This window comes from Mauremys mutica, chromosome 5 (assembly GCF_020497125.1).
Source record: "Mauremys mutica isolate MM-2020 ecotype Southern chromosome 5, ASM2049712v1, whole genome shotgun sequence".
NCBI lineage: Eukaryota > Metazoa > Chordata > Testudines > Geoemydidae > Mauremys > Mauremys mutica.
The window spans coordinates 31,626,430-31,650,636 of NC_059076.1; the positions used below are offsets into that span (position 1 = coordinate 31,626,430).

The 24,207-nt window shown below is 43.0% G+C and overlaps 1 protein-coding gene across 1 annotated transcript in view; it reads right to left on the minus strand.

The window, feature by feature from the left end:
- Positions 1-24,207, minus strand: part of ANK2 (ankyrin 2) — a 568,692-nt gene that overhangs the window by 179,843 nt on the left and 364,642 nt on the right. Inside the window, exons 5-6 of the mRNA XM_045018048.1 lie at positions 16,902-17,000; positions 14,320-14,418 (exon numbers count right to left, since the gene is read on the minus strand). Of these exons, the coding sequence (XP_044873983.1) occupies positions 14,320-14,418; positions 16,902-17,000 (198 nt within the window). The remainder of the gene's footprint in view (positions 1-14,319; positions 14,419-16,901; positions 17,001-24,207) is intronic.

Sequence of the window (24,207 nt, forward strand, 5' to 3'; positions counted from 1 at the left end):
CACTTGCTCATGGTTTATTTTAAACTGTAAATCCAGCCACAGCAGCAGTTTTAATCCTGCTGAGGCTGCAGCAGAGACCCCAGGGAGACACACTAAAACTGAGTGCCCCCTGTTATTCCTTAAGATCTTCATGTTCAGTTGAGATAGAACCAACCGATCCCACGTTTCAGATCAGCATGGTAGTTATGCTGCTTTCTGTATATCTTAGCTATTTGCACAATTGTATTAGGCTCACCGTCTCCTTGTGTAAATACTCTAACACTACTTGACAGTCACTATCTTACCACTGCTATGTACTGCTGTAGCCTGCAGCATCTGTACTTTCTCCATCATTTCCTATATTCATGGTATCGCTTACTCACAGGCATTCTAATGAACCCCTCCTCCTCACTTGCTGAGATCATACCTTTGTGATCAAGAATACTCATTGTTCTGTATAACCCAATAAGTGCTGCAAGGAAGACAAGGCAGTTGGAACCTGGACTAGATTGAAAAAAGGATGAATGAGGAAATCTCTCCTTTTGTCACTGTTAATGCATTGTCTTTGTTTAAATCTCTTAAAATAGAAACCTTTTGGTGGTAAATTGGGTTTATAATCAGTAGGTACAATAACTTGGATAAATGTACCCATCTGCTACACATGCCAGACAAGCAAATGAAACAGTAAGATGCTTGAACTTTTACCTACTGTAAAAGCATCCTCAGGTTTGTCAGTGGGACGTTCCCAGTTTCTCCTTTAGCTGGAAAAATAAACTGAAAGACAATGGGCCAGGTCCTCAGCTGGTGTCAACTGGCTTTGCTAAATTGAAATCAAAGGATCTATCTTGATTTACACTATTTGAGAAGTGGACCCGCTGAGTTTACTGATAGTAAAGCACATTGTTCAACTTGTGGTTTACTATCAATGGTTCATTCCAAAGACAAAATAATTGCTTCAAGAGTATGTTTATAAAGTCAGGGGGGAAGTAACCGCTCAAAGAGAAGATTCAGGAGTATCCTGACAGAAGTGACTCCATCACAGGCAGGAAAATCATCTAAACCATGTCTTCAATTTGATGACAGAATTTAATATGGGCCTCCAGCAAGCCCCTTAAACTTACCTCTGGGATATCACCTTAGGTTGAACATTTTGTACTGTCATAAGGGTTCCTTTGTCCTTATAAAGATAAAGGATTCAGAGACCAGGGCAGCCATGCCTTCAATGCTTTTCATTGGAAGTATCACCATAAAGGTAACAAACTTAGATGAGAATATGTCTAGAGTAATAGCTGATGTGAGTTCAAAGGAGACTGGGGAGGGGCAGAGACTGGAGGCCTTTCAACAACAGGATCAGGCTCTGGAGAGAAACAATTTCCTTAATCCTCAATTTCAGGATCTAGGTCACTCTAAATAATCTAGTGATTAGAGGGCAGGCTTCTGCCTTTAAATGGACCCCTGAGTGAACCGTTGGCCACAACACAATATCATTCTGGGGTGCACTAACAGGAATGTCATATATCAGATATGGGAGGTAACTGTCCCGCTGTACTCGACACTTCATCTGGAGATTGTCCAGTGCTGGGAGCCACACTTTAGGAAAAACGGGGACTAACTGGAGAAAATCCAGAAGAGAGCAACAAAAATGATAAAAGGTTTAGAAACCCTGGCCTATGAGAAAAGGTTTAAAAAAACTGGGCATGTTTAGTCTTGAGAAAAGAAGAAGACTGAGGGGGGTCCTGATAATAGATATATTAAGGGCTGTGATCAATTGTTCTCTGTGTCCACTGAAGGTAGGGCAAGAAGTAATGGGCTTACTCTGCAGCAAGGGAGATGTAGGGCTTGGCTACACTGGAGAGTTGCAGCGCTGGTGGAGGCTTTCCAGCGCTGCAACTTAGTAACTGTCCACACCTGCAAGGCACATCCAGCGCTGCAACTCCCTGGCTGCAGCGCTGGCTGTACACCTGGGTCTGCTTGGGGTATAATGAGTGCAGTGCTGGTGATGCAGCGCTGCTCGTAAAGTGTGGCCACACACCAGCACTGTTATTGGCCTCCAGGGTATTAGGAGATATCCCAGAATGCTTTTAACTAAATTACTCTCTTTGTTTTGTTATGATGCCTCTCTTAGTTTTGTTGTGAACTCGGGGCTCCGGAAGCTGCTTATCTAAAAAACAAACACAGCTCCTGTTTGCTGTGATCAATCTGTAACTGACTGTGAAAAATCAATTGAGATAACCCACTACCTTGCTGTGAATGAGGCAGGCAGGGGGATGAGTGTTTGCTTGAGGAGAGAAACAGCGGGGGGAGAGGGAGAAAGGGAGTCCGTTGGAGCAGCTGCTTATCTGGTCTGCAGGCTATTTGCAGTTAAGAGTAAATGAGGGGTCGAGGAAATTTTCAAATTTTGCAAGGCAGGGAGCTGACAGTGTCGGCTCCAAAAATCCACTCTCTCTCCCCCGCTCCCTGTCACACTCCACCCCACCCCCCTCTTTTGAAAAGCACATTGCTGCCACTTGAATGCTGGGATAGCTGCCCATAATGCACCGCTCCCAACAGTGCTGCAAAGGCTGCAAATGTGGCCACACTGCAGCGCTGGTAGCTGTGAGTGTGGCCACACACCAGTGCTTTCCCTACACAGCTGTACAAACACAGCTGTAACTCCCAGCACTGCAAATCTGCATGTGTAGCCATACCCTTAGGTTGGATATTAGGAAAAACTTTCTAACTATAAGGGTAGTTAAGCTCTGAAATAGGGTCCCATGGGAAGTTGTGGAATTCCCATCATCAGAGATTTTTAGGAACGGGTTAGAAAAACACCTATCAGGGAAAGTCTAGGTTTACTTGGTCCTGCCTCAGTGAAGGGGAACGGACTCAATAACTTCCTGAGGACCCTTTCAACCCAACACTTCTAAGATTCTATGAATTTAAAGCATACTACTTGTCTGATTTTTCCTTTACGCTCTGCTAAAGAAATTTTAAAAGGTGATGCTTTTTTCTATCAGATGATGGGCTCTGAAATATGACAATTCCTTTGTAGCTACTACACACTATTTCCACTCCTGGCTTTTTCTTACCTATTCATACCAGACAAGTCTAAACTCTTCATTTTGATTCTGTATAATGATGTTAAGTATCATTACTTAACATCATGCATCCGACGAAGTGAGTATTCACCCACGAAAGCTCATGCTCCAAAACGTCTGTTAGTCTATAAGGTGCCACAGGACTCTTTGCTGCTTTTATAATGATGTTGAATTTTATCATTTTGAGACAAACTGTTTTCCCCTTTGAAGTATATGATGATCAAGATGAGCTCCCCAGTCCAGGAGACTGACATCTGTGGTTGTTGCTCCAGGGGAGTTTTCGCCAGCAAATTTATCTATCAGGACTACTGCAGTAGGGATATTGTCACAGTTAGTGGACTACTCGCCCCTCGCAGCAGACCCTGAATAAAATATGAGCACCCTGACAGAGGAGCTATGCCTGAAGACTTTTCAAATAGATGTGAGCCCACAGAACTATCTTTCTGCAGGATACCAAGAGACCTAGAAGATATGAGGCCCAGGAAGGCAATGGTCACCTTCAAGAACTTCTTTTTTCCCTCCTAAGAAGAAAGAATTTTGTCAATATCAGATTGAGAGAGAACCAGTAGGTGCACTGTAGATTCTGCTGTAGTCAGAACTCTGATCTTGATAGACCAATAGGGTCTATCAAGATACTGAACCAGATACTGGAATATTGCAATAGCAAGTTAATCATTGCACTAACCTGCCTGGCTCTTTGGTGGGGTCAGGTGCTACTTAATCCATAATGGCTGTTAATGTGGGCGATTGTCAAGCATACTTTGCATCACACTGGAGCCAGAAATCATCCACAAATGAAGAAAGGAGAGAGATGTTTCTCTTTACATATTTGTGACTCCATACAGCAGAACAGAGCTTGGGTGGTCCCCTGTCAAGCCTACAGGGCACTGTTTTATCAAGAAAAGAGTCCATTGTTAGATAGGTCTATCCGCTGTTTTGTTACTTGTAGAAGGAATGCCCATTAGTTCAAATTGGTATTATTACATAAGTGACAATCAGAAAATGTTATACATACAAGTAACACCTGCTGAAAATTTGTTCCTTGACGTATAAAAGACTGGACTCTCTAACTCAGCCCATGTGGGGAACAATACGTGCCAACACCTGTAGCCATTTTAGAATCAACTGCACTTTTCCACGTGACTAATGCACAACATTATCCCCAATAAAAGCCCTTTGCCCAGCAGTTCATATTTTTTAAAAAATGTTTCCATTACGTAAACTTCAGATGTAGACATTTAAAGCCAGTTCCCCAGTGCACTGGCATCCAGGTTCTGCCTCTGAGGAGGCCTCTTGTATGGAGCAGGGTGTATATGGAGGAGGGTGAGGACTAACTCAGGACAGGGAGATGTGGATGTGTATCCGCTGTCTGACCCTCTGATGTCACGTGACATGACATGACCTAAGAGAATGTAGTGGGAGGCTTACAATAGTTTACCGATTAGAAGCACAATTGACTCAGACAGCTGGCACTTTTCATGGGTTATGTGCTGTGCCAAAGACCAAGAAATGCTGCTAACACTTTCTCGTAGGTAGGGCCCTACCAATTTCACAGTTGTGAAAAATATGTCATGGTCCGTGTAATAAGCCCTTCCCTATGAAAACTGATCTTGCTGTACTGCTGGGAGTGCCCCAGCCAGGGAGGCTCCTAGCTGCACCTCCCAGGCAGTATGGGGAGGAACAGGACTTGTCCATCCCCTGCACAGCCTCTCTTGGGGAGAGATCAGACCCACCTCTAAGTGCCTCACCCTGCTACAGGAAGCTCTGGGGCTGGGCAGGAGCCCCGGAGGTTCCTGTAGTTGGAGGCAGCTTGTGGAGGTGGGTCCAATCTCCCCCTGCTGCCAGAAGTGCCCAGCCAGGGGGCTCCTAGCTGTGAGTCCCTGCCTGGCTGTGGAGGAACAGGACTTGTCAATCCCCTGCATGGACGCTCTGGGGGGTGGGGATCAGACCCACCTCCGGTTCGGGTTGGGACCCCCAAAGTAACAACACTGTGAAATTTCAGATGTAAACATATGAAAATGTGAAATTGACGAATTTTAAAATCCTCTGGCCATGAAATTGATCAAAATGGAAAGTGGTTTTGGTAGGGCCCTACTCATAGGTCTCAAAATCAGACGCTTGCAGATAGAAGGAGAGAGACAAACAATTACTGTGTTCAGTAATGGCCCAAAGCACAAGAACAACTGAAGATGAGGAAGCAGAGTGAGGAAGTGCTCCAGCTGTGGGAGAAGCAAATTGGTGGGCAGTGTGGACCATTCTGTGAAATAGGTGGCCCATGATGTTTACGTGGCTCTGAACCAAGAAGGATCCTGATTCAGTCATAACCCAGGGCACTTTTTCTGAATTTAGAAGAGAATTCAATTTGATAAACCTTGAACTAAAGATTGGCTTTGTAGCTCTTCAAACTGCCATTTATGTGCTGGCCAACAAAAAGTGCACTTGTCTACGTCTGCAATTATTGTATTGCTATGTACAAATTACTGGTATAAACTCTTACATCCCCTACGTTATGCAAACTCTCTTTTTAGTTCAGATGAATTCAGCTACGTATCGGATCTCAGCAGAGTTTCATTCTTTACTGGCACTGGATGCAAATTATTTGTGACAATAAAACAGGAAGATGCACCTTGTTATAACCAACCACTGCCTCCAACACCAGTCTGAGAATCAATGCAAGTCAAAACATATTGTTAAGTTTTAGAATGCAATCAAAAGGACATGAGCCAAGCCAATGGGAGTCTTTCTACTGGATTGAATAGACTGTGGATCAGAAGTCATTAATTTCCCTCCCTGTGCAGTTACCTCATGAACTGAGGGGAAGTTGGAAGGATGGTTACTAAGTAATTTTGTGCTGTTAAGTGAAGAACTATTGTCAATCTTTATGCTTACAAGGAAGAGCAGTAGGCAAGTATCACTGAGCTCACCAAGAGAAAGGAACGTGCATTACTAAAGATCACACCATCCCATAGCATATCAAGCAGAGAGTAGGCACATGTGACACATGTGAACGTCAGCAAGCTGACTTCAAACTGACTGCGGGGGCAATATGATCACAAATCAAGATCATAGCCAGGAGGAAAAAAGTAAATTTTTATGATTAAGAGCAAATGTGTCATACCCTTGCACACTATACTGACTGGATGGCACAAACTGGGCATAGTTTGGATTAATAATTTTGTATCTTAAATGACTGTATTTTAGAGCCACTCATTTTTGTACATACAGGATAGTATCTATTACTCTTCAAGTAATATGCATGGGTCAGATTGTAAACATTCCATTAATAAATCACTTCACAATTAGGCTTTTTATCAGAATAGAGGCGTACTTCCCTAAAATTAACAGCGATGATTATTAACTTTAAAGTAGCAGATTTTAAAATTGGAAGTTCTTCATAAAAATTCATTGGGGGGGGGAAGGGTCCTGTAAGGCTGAAGGGCAAAGCAGAATAAAAACTTTAGATTCACAGACTCAGCCTCAGAATCCCTGTCCCCCCTACCAGATGGGGGACAACAGATTGTGTTTGTGCCTTCCATGGTCACTATTTAAACAAAAATCCACATTTTCCTGAGATACGCTCATTATTGCCTTATTCTAAGTTTAAGGAAATAATTACAGTATTTCAGATATCAATTTTGGCAAGTGTAAATTATTTTGATGGCAGCCACTCTATAAATCAAAGGAAAAAAGTACAAAAGAGAGTTGAGAAGTTCCTTTCTCTTTCTCCATCAGTCTATATAGACGCCAGTGGGAAATTTTTATGGCTAAGGCAATTTTTATGGTATAGGAGTGTGACTTTGACAGATATTGAAGTCTCTAAAGAGGAAGTTATGGAGCAACTTGAGTAACTCAATGGCATTAAATCACTACAACTGGATCGTATTCACCAATGGTTTGAAAGAAATAAAGTGTGAAATAGCAGAGATGCTGAGAAGGACATGTAATACATCCTTAATAACAGCAACTGTTTCTGAAGACTAAGATGTTACTAATGTGGTGTCTATTTTTAAAAATGAAGTCCAGGGGAAGTCTAAGAATGAGAGCCCCAGAATGTCAGTCACTACAGAGGCCTCATAACCTGGCTCTCTTTACTCACTGTATTCTTGATTTGTCTTTTTCTGAATATGTCTATTAAAACACTTTTCTAGTGACAATTGTTCCATTGTCCTTTTAGCCCTCTCCTTTTTCTGTCTGTATTTCCTATTGGGAAGTTTAGATACAAATCATTTGGCATACTCTTGGTACTATTCTCTCCAATCACCTGCTTTTCCATTCTCTAGATGAACTATCTTATTTCCATCCTCCACCCCCCTCCACAAAACTTACACTTGTAGCCAGAGAGATTTAGGTCTTTTATTAACTGTTTAGCTTCTCCTGTTTTATTTACGTGTAGGTGTGTTTCTGAGAACCTCACAGCAATGTTGAGGAAAAGGGCAGTATTAATATCCTCATTCTATTAATGGGGAACTGAAGCACAGGACAATTAAGTGATTTACCCAAGGTCTCACAGGAAGTCTATGACAAAGCTAGGAAGAGAACCCAAATCTTTTGAGTTCTAGTTCAGTGCTTAACCAAAAAACCATCCATCATTTTTACCCACTTTCCAGGTGATACTTAAGTCTATTTTACACTAACTGCTTGAGGTATATACACACACACGCAATAAGAATTTGCTAGCAATGGGAAAGATCAATTATATCATCTACTCCATTTTGTTCTTACTTCCCTACTGTGTAATTCTCAGCATTTTGTCTAGTCTGTTTGTAGATAATCAAGGAAATGATGTGCACACCTGAGACAGTCAACCTCTAATTCAAACCAGTGGGATGCCTGTTAATGTAAGAGGAGATGGCAGGGGCATAGGATGATGCACTAAAATGGTTTGAGTTCTTCCTGGAGGGGATCTCCCCAATAAATAGTGATGGGAAACTCTTTCACTAGATCCCTTACTTGTGGTTCTCTCCAGTCCTTTTCAACATCTCCATGAAGCCACTTGGTGAACTGGTTGGATGACATGGCTTCAAGTGTCAGCAACAAGCAGGTGATAAGCAGCTGTACCTCTCCTTCACCACATCCAATCACCACCAAGATGGCCCTGTGCTTGGATGAGATATGCTCATGGATATGGAACAGGTGGCTGAAACCGAACGTGAGCAGGAAAGAGGTGATGCTAGTGGGCAGAGCTTGCTGCCATGGTGTATTTTCCCTTTGGCTGAAGGTATACATCCAGAATTGGTCAATTTAGTTCATAGTTTAGGAATACTCTTGGATTGCTTGCTGATGTTGAGCTCTCACAAAGCAGCATCCATGAGTAATATTTTCTATCATCTCTGGTTGGCTAGGAGACACCATCTCATCTTGGCAGACAATGACCTAGCCTGAGTTATTCATGCTTTCATAGAACCACAGAAAAGTAAAACTGGAAGGGACCTCAAGATATCATCTATTCCATCTCCCCATACTCAGCAGCACTAAATACAACTTGGCCATCTTGTTCTTAAAAACCTTCAATGATGGGGATTCCACAGTCTCCCTTGGTAACTATCCTAATAGTTAACAAAGTTTTCCCTAATATTTCACCTAAATCTCCCTTGCTGCAAAATAAGCCTATTACTTCTAGTCCTACCCTTGGGGGCCATGGGTCAACAACTCATCATCCTCTTTATAACAACCTACTGTATATTTAAAGACTTATCAGGTCCGCCTTCTCTTCTCTAGACTAAGCATGCCCAATACTTTCATCCTGTTCTCAAAGGTCATGTTGTCTCATGCGTCTAAAGCTCTATTTTTTGTTGCTCTCCTTTGGACCCCCAGCGTGTCCCTACCTTGTTTAAAGTGTGGTGCCCAAAACTGGACACACTACTCCCTCTCAGGGCTCACCAGTGCCAAGTACTGACTCTGGAAGGCACTCAGATACAACAGTGATCAGTGAGGTATAAGAACCTATAAAAAAAGAGAAGAGGAAGGCATGGCCCTTAATCTTTTAATGCCATTAACTTTATTTCTATGAAGATTTGATTGGTTCATGATAACTAGCCTCCAAATTAATTCATGATGAAGGCTGTGTTTCTGTCACAGAGGTCATGGATTCCGTGACTTTACGTGATCTCCGTGACTTCTACAGCAGCCGGTGAGGCTGGCTGAGGGGTTTCCCGAACACTTGGGCAGTCCCTGGGCCAGCAGCAGTTTGAGTATGGGAGTGGGCTCAAGGCTGGGGCAGGGGGTTGGGGTGCAGGGCAGCGCTTGCCTGGAAGGTGGAGGGGCTCACCAGAAGCAGCCTGCATGACCCTGCAATTCCTGACCTAGGCGGAGGGGATGGGGGCTCTGGGCACGGTCCCTGCTTGCAGGCACCACCCGTGCAGCTCCTATTGGCTGCAGTTCCTGGCCAAGGGGAGCTGCAGAACCCGTGCTCAGTGCCCCCTGGCCTTCCCTTTCCCTAGGAGCTGCAGAGACACGCAAAGCCTGGTAGGTAGCCTACTAGCCCTGCCAAACCCCCTTTCTCCCCTCCCACCCCCCCGCACCAGCAGGGGTACCGGGCAACCTCCCCTAGCATCCGTGGTGCACCCAGACCTCCCCACTCCGAGCACCCGGGGCGTAAGTTTTAGTTATGGGTAAATAGTACAAGTCATGGACAGGTCATGGGCTGTGAATTTTTGTTTATTGCCTTAAAGACTAACAAATTTATTTTAGCATGAGCTTTCGTGAGCTACAGCTCACTTCTTCGGATGCATAGAATGGAACACACAGACAGGAGATATTTATACATACAGAGAACATGAAAAGGTGGAAGTATGCATAACAACAGGAAAAGTCTATTCATGTTCTCTGTATGTATAAATATCTCCTGTCTGTGTGTTCCATTCTATGCATCCGAAGAAGTGAGCTGTAGCTCACGAAAGCTCATGCTAAAATAAATTTGTTAGTCTTTAAGGTGCCACAAGTACTCCTGTTCTTTTTGCGGATACAGACTAACACGGCTGCTACTCTGAAACCTGCTTATTGCCTGTGACCTGTTCATGAATTTTACTAAAAAAACCTATGACTAAAATGTAGCCTTATTCATGATCACTAGCCCGTGAATTCCTCCTCTGCTTATTACCTTTTCCTCTTTCTTAATTTTGTCTGGTCTAGGGTTGCATTATCCCTTTGGTGCTGCTCTCACTTTTACTCTAAGAGCTATCCTCCACAAAGTCAAAGACTGACTTCCAGGGCCGCCCAGAGGATTCCGGGGGCCCGGGGTCTTCGGCAGCGGGGGGCCCTTCCGTTCCGGGACCCGCCACCGAAGTGCCCCGAAGACCTGCGGCGGACCCCCCCCTCCCCCGCCGCCGAATTACCGCCGAAGCCGGACCCGCCGCCGAAGTGCAGCCCAGTCTTCGGCGGTAATTCGGCGGAGGGGGGCCCCACCGCGGGTCTTCAGGGCACTTAGGTGGGGCGTCCCATAACGGAAGGGCCCCCCGCTGCCGAATTGCCGCCGAAGACCGCGCTGAACTTCGGGGGCGGGTCCCGCTCAGTCTTCGGCAGTAATTCGGCGGCGGGGGGTCCTTCCGCCCCGGAGCGGAAGGACCCCCCGCCGGCGAAGACCGGGAGCAGAAGAAGCTCCTGCGCCCGGCCCCGCAAGAGTTTTCCGGGCCCCCCGGAGGGAGTGAAGGACCCCGCTCCGGGGGCCCCGAAAAACTCTGGTGGGGGCCCCTGTGGGGCTCGGGGCCTGGGGCAAATTGCCCCTCTTGCCCCCCCCTCTGGGCGGCCCTGCTGACTTCAGTGGTAAACATCTAGTTGGATAGATTTTCCAGCAGATATCTTGGTAAAACAGCCCCTCTCACCATTATTATGAATGTTGAAACTACTGTCATATACAGAAGGGTTTCAGTGGGCAAGAGATGAGAGTATGTCAGATTGCCTGTCATAATCCTCTAAGTCAGAATTCAAGGAGCAAATGCTTGTTGGCACAACTGGATACAGTATCTGGAACATTCAGTGCTAACAATAAAAATGCAATGGCTGTTCTAAGCTTACTGTGAAAATGTTTACCCAATTTGGCAGAAAACACATTTATTTTTTTCATATTAAAAAGTGTTCCTGATTATTAAGACAATTATATTTTCACGCTGATCTCTCTTAGCATTGCTGAAATCCTAATTTTAGAACCTACAGTTTATGAAAGTGTGTGATAATTATCCAATTAAGACTCTATGAAAGCAACTAGTTCATTTCTTGAATTAGAGGAACAACATTATAGCATTCCTCAGCATTCAATTAAATGAAATTCAAGTATGGGGTGTAGCTGATAGTCAGTTGTCATGAGAGCTCCTTAGCAAAGAAGCTTTTGGGAAGAAAACAACAGAAACAAATACCTGATCTTTATGCAAGTGTTGTGAAGGTAGGGACAGAACTATCCATTTTATAAATACATTGGTTAGTCTATTGCATTCTGCTTGCGTCACTGGTCATTGCATGCTTCCAATCTCCTGCATTTAGGCAGGATATTACACACAATGAAATGCCAGATCTCCAGGTCTGATCAAGCTGTGTTCAGTGCAGGACTTGGACAGTCAGGGGAAGACCCTGGAGCAAATCAAGGACTGGTTGGACCCTGGCATAATTCAGAGCTGCTCTAATTAACACTAGCTACGACAGACCCCTAAAATGTACATGGCCACACCCACTGACACCTCTGACTCTACCTATGCACCTCCCTGCCCACAAACATATGTGCTGGAGCGAGGGGAAGCATGTGGCATAGAGGCAATTGTGCCAGCTTTATGCTTCCTGGGGTACTCACCTGGTAATCCCCATCTGCTTTGTTAAGGCAACTCCCTGTCATTTTTGTCCCCATCCCCCCACCTTGTGCAGCACAAATGAATGGAGGTGAGGGCCATTATCTAGCCCATGTTCACTCAGAGCAAGGCAGAATTTAACATGGCTTTAATTTAACCCTCTGAAGTATGACTCATTTTTCTCATAGTCTTAGCTTGCAAAGCTACTGAACAAACATTACCAGTGGGCATCAAATGATCCAGCCATATTTTAAATCCAGCAGTAGGATTTAGCTTGATGACCTACTTCAGAGAATGCCACTGGCTCACTATACATTGCATAATGATCTGATGCATAAAGATGCCAGATTCTTTAACGTTCAATAGATCACTTTCCAACCGCCCCCGCCCCCTCAATTATGCATGTTTATGCTCAATGGTCTTCGTTAAAGAGTAGCATTTACCAACACATACCAAACAATGCTGTCTGAGATATTCATTATTTACCTGTGTTTAGGATTCCAAACAATTGCAGTATCTGAAATACTGTGTTGTGATAACTTGGCAAATTGCTAAAAACAACGATAACCATTAAGTGTATCTGTTTGTGGGGGTGGAGGTTCTTAGCTCTGAAAACAAACCATCTATATGGCTTGCACTCTGTTCTTTTCTACTGAGAACCTAACACATGTTGTTTACAAGTCTGAAACAGCAGTAATGAAACAGCTGTTGCCACTACAGCCTTGCACAAAGGTGGAGAGAAGTTTACCTTCAAGCATTTCACCATTGGTCAGTTTCTGTAATGACATCATTATGCTCTTTCGTACATTTTGAAAGAGTAGCCAACCTTCATGCCATAGAGATTAATAGGTCTTTTTTTATAACAGTTAGATTGCATTCCAAAATAAGCTGCATTTCCCCAGATCAAATGTGCATGCCAAATCTTTGATTTAACGCCTACTATGTGAAGAATGAATACCGAGACCTATCATAACGGAAACTAATCCATCTACAAACTTTTTTAACCAATAGTTAACAATGAAAAGCACTGCTTTTAGCCCTTGTGTCTGAAAAGTAAGTGTTGGAGTTGTGATGCTGGCAGACCAGATGACAACTCATGACAAGGCCCCTCGGCTTCAGAAAACACTGACAAATGCAAAGCTGGAAACCAGTCTGGCTCACCTGTGTGTTAGTATTGTTAATATATATATATTAGAGTTATAGGACTGTGTTCAGACTTTATGGAATGCTTTGAGTTGCTGCATACATTAATCTCATTTATAATATCTGTATCCCATGTTATAAGGTAATATTTAAGCATTTGCTATGAAACCCACAATCATGAGAAAAGCATTACCACGTGTGAAATACTAGTTTTCCACAAGAGATGTCATCTCCTGCCCAACAAAAGAAGGCCCAGATAAGCCACTGTGGAACACCAGAGGACAACAGTCTTTGCTGATTGCTCCCACCCATCCACCTATGAAGAGGAGATGTGCAGGTGGGCCCATCCCATCAGCTTGAACTCTGGGGAAAGGGAATAAAAATCCTGGACAAGAAGGAAGTAGGTTTCTTTATGCTACCTGGACTCTGAGGGGCGAAAATTTCTAAGCATAAGCAAGGGATCCCTGGCTGCTTAGTCTGCTTTAGCCCTAGAAGACATACAGAGCTTTCATATTATAGCAGCTTCTGTTAACTTTTGGAATCTAAGACTGTAACCCATTTGTGTGTCTATGTTTACCTGCTTTAACCTTATACATAACTCATTTCTTTTTCTTAGTTAATAAATCTTTATTTAATTTATTATAGGATTGGCTAAAAGCATTGTCTTTAGTGTAGGATCTAAGGTGCAATTTATCTGGGGTAAGTGACTGCTCCTTTGGGACAGGGACTAGCTTGAACACTGTTGTGATTTTTGGTGTAAGGGACCATCTATCACAAAGGCAAGCTAACGTGGGTGGCAAGATAGATTGGAGTACTCCAGGGGACTGTCTGAGAGTCCATGTTAAGGCTGTTATAGTGCTTGAGGGGTTCACATTTGATTCTTGGTTGGTGAATCTAAGTATAGAACCCACAACCAGTTTGGGGTTTGTGCCCTGCTTCTTCACAGTCTGCCCTGAGGTGGGTACTCTTGCTCGTGAGCCATTCCAGGCAGCTTGACAGGGTGAGAATTTAAGACAAACATATTATTTTAAAACATCTTAGCATAGTGGGATTATTTGAGGCTCCTGATTTGCTAGAACACACAGGAAAAATTCTCCTTGGTGATCTCAGTCAACAACAATCCTAGTTTATGCATCACATAACCAATACACGACTTCATTCTATGCAGTTGGGTACTTATACTCTCAGTCACATAGTAAGGAATACCATCTATGACACAGGTCAAGGCTGGGTTGATTTGTCAGGATTAGGTGCAGGGGAAGCATGTATTGTGCATGCCTATTGCCTTAAGTTTGTTTTACAAAACTTCAAATTATACTTACAATAGAGGGAAAACATCACCATACCTGAGACTGTGCATTAATATTGGCTCCTTCCTTAACCAGAACTTTGACAACTTCAGCCTGTCCGGCCAAGGATGCAATGTGCAGGGCTGTATTCCCTTTCTGTTATGTAAAAGAAATGATCCCTTATTAACCATCATTATGACATTCAAATCACAATACTACTTCCATGCATTACTTCATAGGACACTGTTCTACCTTATAGCGTACACAGCATTGTGGACATTGCATGGGACAGAGTTGGGATATGCCACCAAAGGGCATTCAAAAGGGATTTTGTCATGTTAACTCCCTAGGGTATATTCTTATAACCTTTGGGGTGGAGTTCTGGAAAAGGGATTGGCTGGTGCATGGAACAAATTGCTGGTTTATTTCATGTTTGACAAAGAACTAGAGCAGATAGGTTTTTCCTTCAGCTCAGTGGATGTGCTCTCCAAAAGGGAAAGCAGAGATCTAGGAGCTTTCTAAATCATCCCACATGACCCAATAAAGTGAGATCTCCTTGTACATGGCTGAAAGAACAGTCTGAATATTGAGTACTTTGCTGAAAGAACTAGGTTACGAGAGACAAAAACCACCTAAACATGAAAATAATGAGAAGAGAATTTACTCTGTTTTCTACTTGTTGGCACGTAGTAAAGTGTGCATAGGAAAGAACATGATTACTTGACTGTAACAGGGATGGAAGATGGGTGGAGGCAGCAGGCAAAGTGGGGAGGAAGCATTTCATATTGTCCTCAAGGGACTCCCACTGGCATTAATGGCACTGGAGAGAGCCCTTCTCAGCTGAAGGCAGAGTTGCTGTTATGTCAGGGGGAGGTGCAACGGAGGCTTCCTGGAGAACTCATTTCTCTCCAATGGAACACAAATGGCTAAAGCAGTAGAGCGTTGCTGGAGATTTGCATTTCATTCCCAGCCCCACTGTGAGCCAAGGTGTTCCTGGGGGAGGCAATATCCCACATCTAACAGACATTTCGCTGAACAGTTATGTGCTAATGTACTCTTAAAAGAGTCCCATCTATGCTAGAAAAAGCATGGTTCAATTTAAAGCTCATGGTCAGAGGGGTGGGTTAAAAAAGGGTAAAATGAGGAAATCCTTAGGCCTCCATTAATGAGGTGACCAGAGGGGTGGGGAGAAGCAGTTTGGAGTGAGGGCCTAGACTTATTGTGATGAAGGTTCTAGAAACATTACCCGGTATGTCAGAACTCAACAGCCAAAATATATCGTAACATGGTTATTCACTTATCTCCATAATTTGCAGTGCCAGAGAATTCACTTTTTGCTGCAGAACAATGCTCCAGAATTTCAGCTTTTGTTTTTCTTAAATTAAATTTCTAGCCCTAATAGTTGCAAAGATAACCATGGAAATATGAACCGAGCATAATCAATGCCCACCTGAGTCTGCAAAGAGCCAGAAACAACTCAGAAACAACAGCTCTGAGAGGAGGGATCTTCCCCATTATCTCACTCAGGGCCCCATCAACTCTGTTATTATACAGTTGTGGAAATGGCCATTTTTCCAAGAATCCCCAGAATTCACCATTATTACTGCAGAATGGATTATGGTTCTGCAGTCAGGTGCTCAGCACTGTTTACCTTCTCTTTGTCCCGCTAGGGCCTGCTTGCAGGGGAGTTACTGGGATTACAGTGTACGTTTCCCTCACTGTTCTACAGAACCAGGTAGGACAGGGGTCAGGGAGCCAGGGCTAGAGTCCAGTTTGCAGAAAAGGAGCAGGTGTAATCAGATGTGCAAGCTGGTCAGCTACGATGCTTAGAGAATAGAGCAGCTCCTGAGAACTAAGAAAATGAACTGCTGAAGCTGACTACAATGTCCTCCATTCTGTGGCATGCAGTGGGTAGGGAAAAGAGATTCTGTTCCAGACCACCTAGACAACAACGTATGCTGAAGGCCAGACAGCTCGGCTCTCTACAGAGCACAGCTGAAAACCCTTCCTTAGTCATTACTGAGAATAATCATTGATGAATTATACTATAGAAATTATTGCTGCAGAACATGGTTCCATTGTAATGCAGTGTACAAAGGGACCTGTATATGTTACACATTTTCACTATTCTGAAATAGTCTACAATTGGTCAGTTATATTCTTTGTCTCTCTAATGAAAAATGCCACTAGAAAGGGTAAATTTTTTCATAATAGTGAAACTTTAAGGGCTCCCACTATGCACATACTTCTCAGTCCCCATCTTCATTTACAACCTAGGAGCCTCAGCTGATTCATAGATTCACAGATTTTAATGCCAGAAGAGACCATTGTGATCACCTAGCCTGACCGCCTATATAACACAGGCCACATAATTTCAACCCCATAATTTCTGTATCAAACTTATAAATTGAAGTCAATGAAGGTAAACTGATTTGCACCCGTGGAAGATCTTGTCCTGGTGGTTTAGGTTTATACTTTACCAAAGAGGTATTTATCTTAATATTGTATTCTTCTATTGCAGTTTTTTGCAAATTTCCTGAGTATTTGCACTGCCCATTGAATAACAAGGGGAAATATCTACTTCTAGTTCTTTCATCTCTTTGCTCTGTAAATAAACTATATAAACATGCACATATTACCTTAGTAGCTGAATCCACTGCTGACCCTCTTTCCAGTAACTCCTGTACCAGTCCCACATGGCCTTCTTTGGCAGCCAGGTGTAGGGCATTGAGTCCATTCTGTAAGCAAAAGGGCCACACCAGTCATAAATACCTCATTTGTAAAGATACACATGCACACTTTCTCCAAGTAAGATTAATGTCCAGAATATTGATTCATCTTTTAGTTATTTGTCTGCATAAACCCAATATTTCTTACTACACTAGTTGAGCTCAAGTACTCTGTGACAAAGCTCCTCCAGTAACAACACTTCTCTCATGGCAACAAGGACATAATTACAAACCACATTTTGCAGCAGGCAAATCTCCTCCTCTTTGCTAACTTTTTATTCACTAACAGGACTATGTTGGATACTTCTATGGCCCTTATTACCATATTATCTGAGTCAGCTCATTCTTTAATGCTCTAGTGTGGCTGTGGCAAGTCCATCCCTCCCCATTGCCGATGAGCAGAGCTGGGGCTGGTGCTTGCAAGGGAGGGAGCAAGCAAGATGGCGGGAGGAGAGCAGAGGGGAGGGGCTGAGGAGGAGGGAGCGAGCCAAAGACAACCACAGCCAGCTGTGGCCACCCACATCGCCACACAGCAACCTGCGTTCATATACACACACACACACCGCTCTCTTCCCCCAAACATCCTTCCTTCCACAGCTCCCCACTCAATCTGCCCCTGCCATAGCCCTCCAACCTGTCCCTTCCACAGCGCCCGTCCAACCCTCCCAACTCCTGGTTAAACCCCTCCAACTCCCTGCAACCCTGTCCCCAAATAAACACACCATAGCCCCCACCCCATAAGTAAAACCAAACCCCACAAAACCTCCTCCTGCCACAGCCCCCCACTCATCTCCCCACCATCCCATCCCCCATCTCCCCAAATAAACCCACCCCATGGCTCAAGCCCCAAATAAATGCCCCCCATAAAGCAGCCTCCCAAACCCCACATCTCACCCCCAAACCTTAAATTGCAAACCTATTTTTCACAGTCCTGTGATGATCTTCACAGTACATCAGCCAAGTGACGGATATAAATACTGCCACTTTCCTCTGTCACTCTGCTGTTTTGCCATATTGCAAGCATCATAAATGACACTCAGTCTGCAGCCAGTTGAGAGTTATATAATATTCGTCACACGTCTTGTTTCTAAGCAGGTTGGAGGCGCTAAAGGCTTGGAACGAACGAACAAACAGCTTTCTGGTCTTTATTCGTTCATCATCACAGACAGTTCAAGTCTGCAATTCTTGGTGGAATCTGACGGCACTCAGCTCCTGAGAGGAGACACTTAATAGCACTAGGCCTAGTGGCTATAAAGGAGAAAGAGCTAGATTCATTTCTGAAGTAACACCACTAGATGCTGTGTTCAGGTGAGTACGGTGAGCAGATTTTGAGATTATATTCAGTGGAGTTACAGCAGGAATGAATCTGGCCCATTGTACTGATTTTAAGCTTTGGAAATTTACCCAGTACATTTGTGATGCTTGCTGGCTTTGTACGAGTCTCATTAATTCTTTTAGCACACTGAAATATACTGTCCTGCACTGAAAATCAGAAGGAGCTACACTAAATTGATCTGCAGACTTGATAGGTGTGTTTACTTAACTCACATTCAGCAGCAGGTATCATGCCTGCTTATTAAACTGTGACGAGCTGTTGTCACAAAGTTGATTATATTCTTTCTAACACTACTGGGTATCATGTGACCATATTATTTCCTACAGTGATGTAAAGTTTTGAAAATCATATTCTGTAAGCAGGCAGGTATAGTGTTCTTCTAATTATTTTAGGTCAGATAATTATACTTGGGTATGATCCCACAGACTCAGAATCAATAGGACTCTATATGCAGGAATGGAAAGTGAGATTTTGTCCATTACAGTTGTATACAACTGTTTTATCACAATGAAAGATCGTAGTATGTGGACAATGGCTAACACACTAGAATCCTCACATAGTGAAAAAAGAGTGAAGTAGTAGGGTAGGACAAAGGGAATGTGATGCGAGTGCTTGTGACATACATCCACACATGCCCTGGACTGCAAATAGCAAGGAACAAGATACCTATATTTTAATATTCTGCAGAGTACAGCAGCTTCACCACACAAAAAGCTACTCCATTCTACGTTAAAATATTTTAATGTGTACCCTATGATACATGCTTAACGAGATCATATGAGGTACTTCAGCCCCAATACAATGAATAGCTTATTATGTGAAATCTCATTGAAATGTATAGGATTTTGCAGAATATTCATTTAAAATGTTTGCAATATAAAATGCTTTACTAAGGGGCAGTGAAAAGATTCCAGAAAGACTATGCAGTATCTGCTGTACAAATCTGAACAGCTCAATTGTTTCTGTTTTTTTTTTTAACTAAAGTATCAGACGAAAGCACTGCATCCTTTGTAGCAGGACCTGTACAACTCTACACTTTTAAATTGAGCTTTGTTCCTCCCCATCCAGAGTCAATGTTGTAATTATTCTCCTGCCCGCAGGACTTATTCCTGCTATTTCTTATGATGGAAGGTCTGTAAATCAAAGTGGCTCCCCTGCTCCTGTCAGCTGAATTCCAGCATGCTGGAGCAACAATGTTTTTTGAAACTGCCAAAAAAAAAACGTGGATGGGATTTTGTTTAAACTAGTCATATGCTAAACAACATTTGAAAGCAGAAGGAGTTCTGTCTTAATCCTGAAAGTAAGCACACAGCATAATTACCTCTTTCCTGGGGTTTGGCTTCATTGCTAACTCTCACAATAATTAAAGAACGTAACCCTAAGCCTTCTACTCAAGCTTGGCTGTACAAGGGTTTCCCTGCAGAGATCCCCTCTCTCCTAGATTCTAGTTCCCTCTATCTATAAGAAAGACATTTCAACCCCTTATCTCCTGCTGAGTTTGCAAGAATACTATTCAGCAGTGATTACTTACATAATTTCCCTACATCCACAAAGGAGCCCATGCATTTCTATGAAAGGCCTAGAAATTGCCAATCTGTTCCAACGCTTAGCCAAGTTGTCACGGAGTGTGGGGGAGTCACGGCCCTGCACCCCCCTCCTTCCTGCGATTCACCGTGACTCTCAGCCAGCCAGTTAAACAGAAGGTTTATTAAACGACAGGAACACAGTCACAAGCAGGGCTTGTAGGTACAACCAAGACCCCTCAGCCAGGTCCCTCTGGGGGGCAAGGATCTTAGACCCCAGACTTGGGGTTCCCTGCCTCTTCCCAGCCAGCCCAAAACTGAAACCAAAATCCCCTCCAGCAGGCTCTCTCCCCCTCCTTCTCTCCCCCTCTCCCTTTGTCCAGTTTCCCGGGCAAAGGTGTTGCCTCACCCCACCCCCCATCCTGCCTGAGTTTACAGGTTCAGGTACCATCCCTCACCTAAAGTCATCCCCTGCTCTCCCTTCCCCCCATGCAGACAGTCCCAGTAAAACTAAATGACATTCCCAGGTCAATCCACCCCACTCCCTACTGCATCACATCAGTGCTGGTTTTTTTTTAATAAGATTGGCTCTGAAGTCTCATCTTTTGGCTAGAAATGGTCCCCACCAAAGTCAATGGGAGTAGAATTGGTCCCTTGTATAATATGCTTTACCCTTCAAATTAAAGGATTGTTGATGCAAGCTTTCTTCATAGCTGGTCTTAGGCTTCATCTGAACTAGTACTTCATGCAGTGATGGTCTAGTGCCAGCACAATTCCAACGGCATTAGCAAACTAGAAGCACTGGTGTAGATGAGGGACAGGTAGTTTAACTACTACTGTATCATGATCAGTGGAACTGGAGTCAGAGGGTTCATGTTCCCTGGAGGGATTGTTATGGACAAGACGTGGGAATGGATGGTTAGGTTGGAAGCAACTTAGCCACGTGGGCAGAGCAGTGCACAGGATTTAATAAAGTTCCCTGTTCAACTTAACCTGCATTCAGCATCATTCTTTACTAATAAAACAATTATGTCTCAGAGCAACTGTGAAGGGTTGCTTGGTAAGTCTAGAAGGTCCTGCTCTTCTTCTGATGAAGATGGTTTACTGACAGGTGTAACCAAAATCAAAACATATATTCTGTGAAACAAAAAGTTTGAATGAAGTGTAGAAAACATCCTTACATTTGGGAATATTTGCCATGTAATTTAGGCAAATGTCTGCTAAGGAATAATAACTTTTTTGTGCTCATTTCAGACTGAAAGTACACATTTCACTTTAGGTCTTTCATGATATTAGAAAACAGAAATGTAGCTCAATAGACTTACCCCTTTCACTTCCTGACATGCTACAAAATGAACACTTGCACCTCCCATTAATTTTAGTGGAAGCAGTGGGTGTTCAGCACTTTGTTGTGATGCTCAGGCTCTTTCGGGCCCCTATTACTGCCTAATGCTGCCTCAAGACACTCAGTGCTTGTCTGCATGGAGACAGTGTTTGGCCAGCCAGGGTGTGATTCTACAGCACACTTACTTGCTAAGCACTACGTTGTTGTGCGGACCTGCTACTGTGCACTAAAAGTTCTGTAATGCACTTTGGCATACTCCTGTCTCAAACAGCAACTATGAAATTGTTAGTGTGTGGTAACAGGGTCCATGTAGCCAGCTAGTGTGCCATACACTAAGACTCTTGGTAGACAGACTCTCAAAGTCAGAATCAGTCAAAGGCTGAAAGGATTTGTGGAAAAAGCCTCAGTGAAGTCAAAGAAAGAGACACGGTGGGGGAGGTAGTATCTTTAACTGATGAAAGGGAGAGAAGTTGGACCAATAAAAAAAAATTACCTCACTCATCTTGTCTCTCTAATACCATCCCAGGACCAACACAGCTATAAAAACACCGCAAACAACAATGAAACTAAAATCTATTTCCAAAACCAAAACATTTTGATCATTTAAGATGTTCTCATTTAACTTTAAATGTAATGCAGTTCATTCTGGTTGCCTTTGCTGGGTATGATATTAACAGGGTTTAAGTACTACTGTAGTTCTGTTGGTTCCAATAGAATAGGGCAGGACGAATCACCTGGTGAACTCAGTCCATATAAAAATTACTTTATATTTTCCAAACAGAAGGAAACTTAGTAAGATTTTCAGCAGAGGCAGAAATGTTTAGTTGTCAGAGCACAGAGCTGGGAGTTCTTTTTTTTTCCGCCCATCTCTAACCACTGATATTCTGTGACCTATGACAAGTCTCTTAATTTTTCTGTACCTCAGTTACCCCCATCTGTAAAATATAGAGAATAATATGTCATAAGGTGTTTGGGAATCTTGCTTATTTAATTTATAAAGTACTTTGAGATCCTCAGAATAAAATTGTTAAAGAAAGTCACAGCATTATTATTTATGTGCACAAAAGATACTGATAATCGTTGTTTGGCTTGGTCACTTATGAACCAGAGGGATTTTGGCTGGATGGATCTTGGTTCCACCCCAGACAAACTCTCCTTTTGTGAAAAAAAAGTGTGAAAATTAAAAGTCAATGTCTCGCTCTGTTGCAATTCAAGCTTAAGCCTGGAATGGCAAAAGAGAATGCAAGACGTATGCCTAATTCAACACTATATGTTACTCCTGTTTATTTCACTGCAATTCTATTGCAATCTATGGAGTTATGCCAATATAAAACTAGAATGACAAAGTGAAGAATCGGGCACAATTTGTCACTGACTTCCATCCCGTTCAACCCTGCCGTAGTTAGTTAGGTCTAATGGGGTGTAAGTCAGTGGATAATTTGACCCAGGCACTGAAACTTGAAGCCATGTGCATATGAGATTGTGTACTATCAGGGCAATTCTGAAGAAGTTGTAAACACAGTGGAAAATAAGAGCATGTTGTGGCTCATCCTGCATGCGGATGCTGCACTCCATTCAATGCTGTGGCTGAGTGAAGAGTGTCACTGCTAACTAGCCACAGCATAATTCTTATTAAAGTTAATGAGTTTTATCTCTAACCATGATAGACAGAAACATCAGCTTGCTCACAAATACGTAGCAGTTATCGTAGATAGATAGAATAGATAGAGATAGAGTAGAAATTGAAAGAAAGTGAGAATACTCTAGTGAAGTGGGTCACCTCTTTTATAGGGCAGAAGTGCCGGAAATTCCTATGCCCAAATTTCATTTCTCACCCACAAAATGTAAGGACATGCTTACCCCATAGGCTAGTATGTTTGTGGGTATTGATGACATGTACATACGCACATAAGTTCCCTTGTGGTGTACCTGTTAAGTCTGTGGGTACAACACTGAAAACCCCCCTATGCCATTCTCCGTTGTCTATTGGTCTAGATAAAGGTCATCGACATTGGCGTGGGTGCTTACCTATTTAGGTAACAAGGTATAGGTCAACTTTACTTTCTGAGTTAAAGGTCTTAATATAGATATGCTAACTTTGCCCTAGCTTAACATACAGGATATGGCCCGTAGGGTTCCTGCATTACAGCCAAACTTACTTTAATATATATTTATAAACCTAATACAATAAACCAAATACTTAAACTATAAGAAAAGATATGTATATATATGCAAGCAAGCAGGTTAGTCCTATAGACTACAAAAGGCTCAGAAAACTTCCATAATTCTGAGTTGAAGTTAATATAACCAACTTGATCTGACCATGATGGTGAGTCAAAAGAAGAACTTCTGTTCTCTGTCCAGCATCCTAGCACAAAATGACATCACAACCAATTCTACTCCCCCATTGACTTTGGTGGGGACCATTTCCAGCCAAAAGTTCAGAGCCAATCTAATTTAAATAAATAAATAAATAAAAAACAGCACTGATATGACTCAGTAGGGAGTGGGGTGGATTGACCTGGGAATGTCATTTAGTTTTACTCCGTCTGTCTGCATGGGGGGATGGGACAGCAGGGGATGACTTTAGGTGAGGGACGGTACCTGAACCTGTAACCTGAGCCAGGAAGGGGGGTGGGATGAGGCAACACCTTTGCCCAGGAAACTGGACAAAGGGAGAGAAGGAGGGGGGAAAATATAAGGGGACACCACCTCCTCCATTAATGGCATTTCCAAATTTGCTTTTAACCAAACAGCAGTTAAGAATGCTCCAAAATCAAAATTATGTATTCTTTATTTTATTTTGTTTTGTTTATCTGAGAAAACTGAAAAAGTTTAGCATTGGGTAGATCCAAAATGAACTTATTTTACTTTTTGGGGTGGCCAGTGAACTGAAAAATGTATTAATTATTTTCACTGTTCCATATATAACTTCACTTTATCACAGCAGTGATGATCAGTAGTACATAGTGTCGTTAGTAATGTGACTGCATCCTTAGACTAACACAGGGG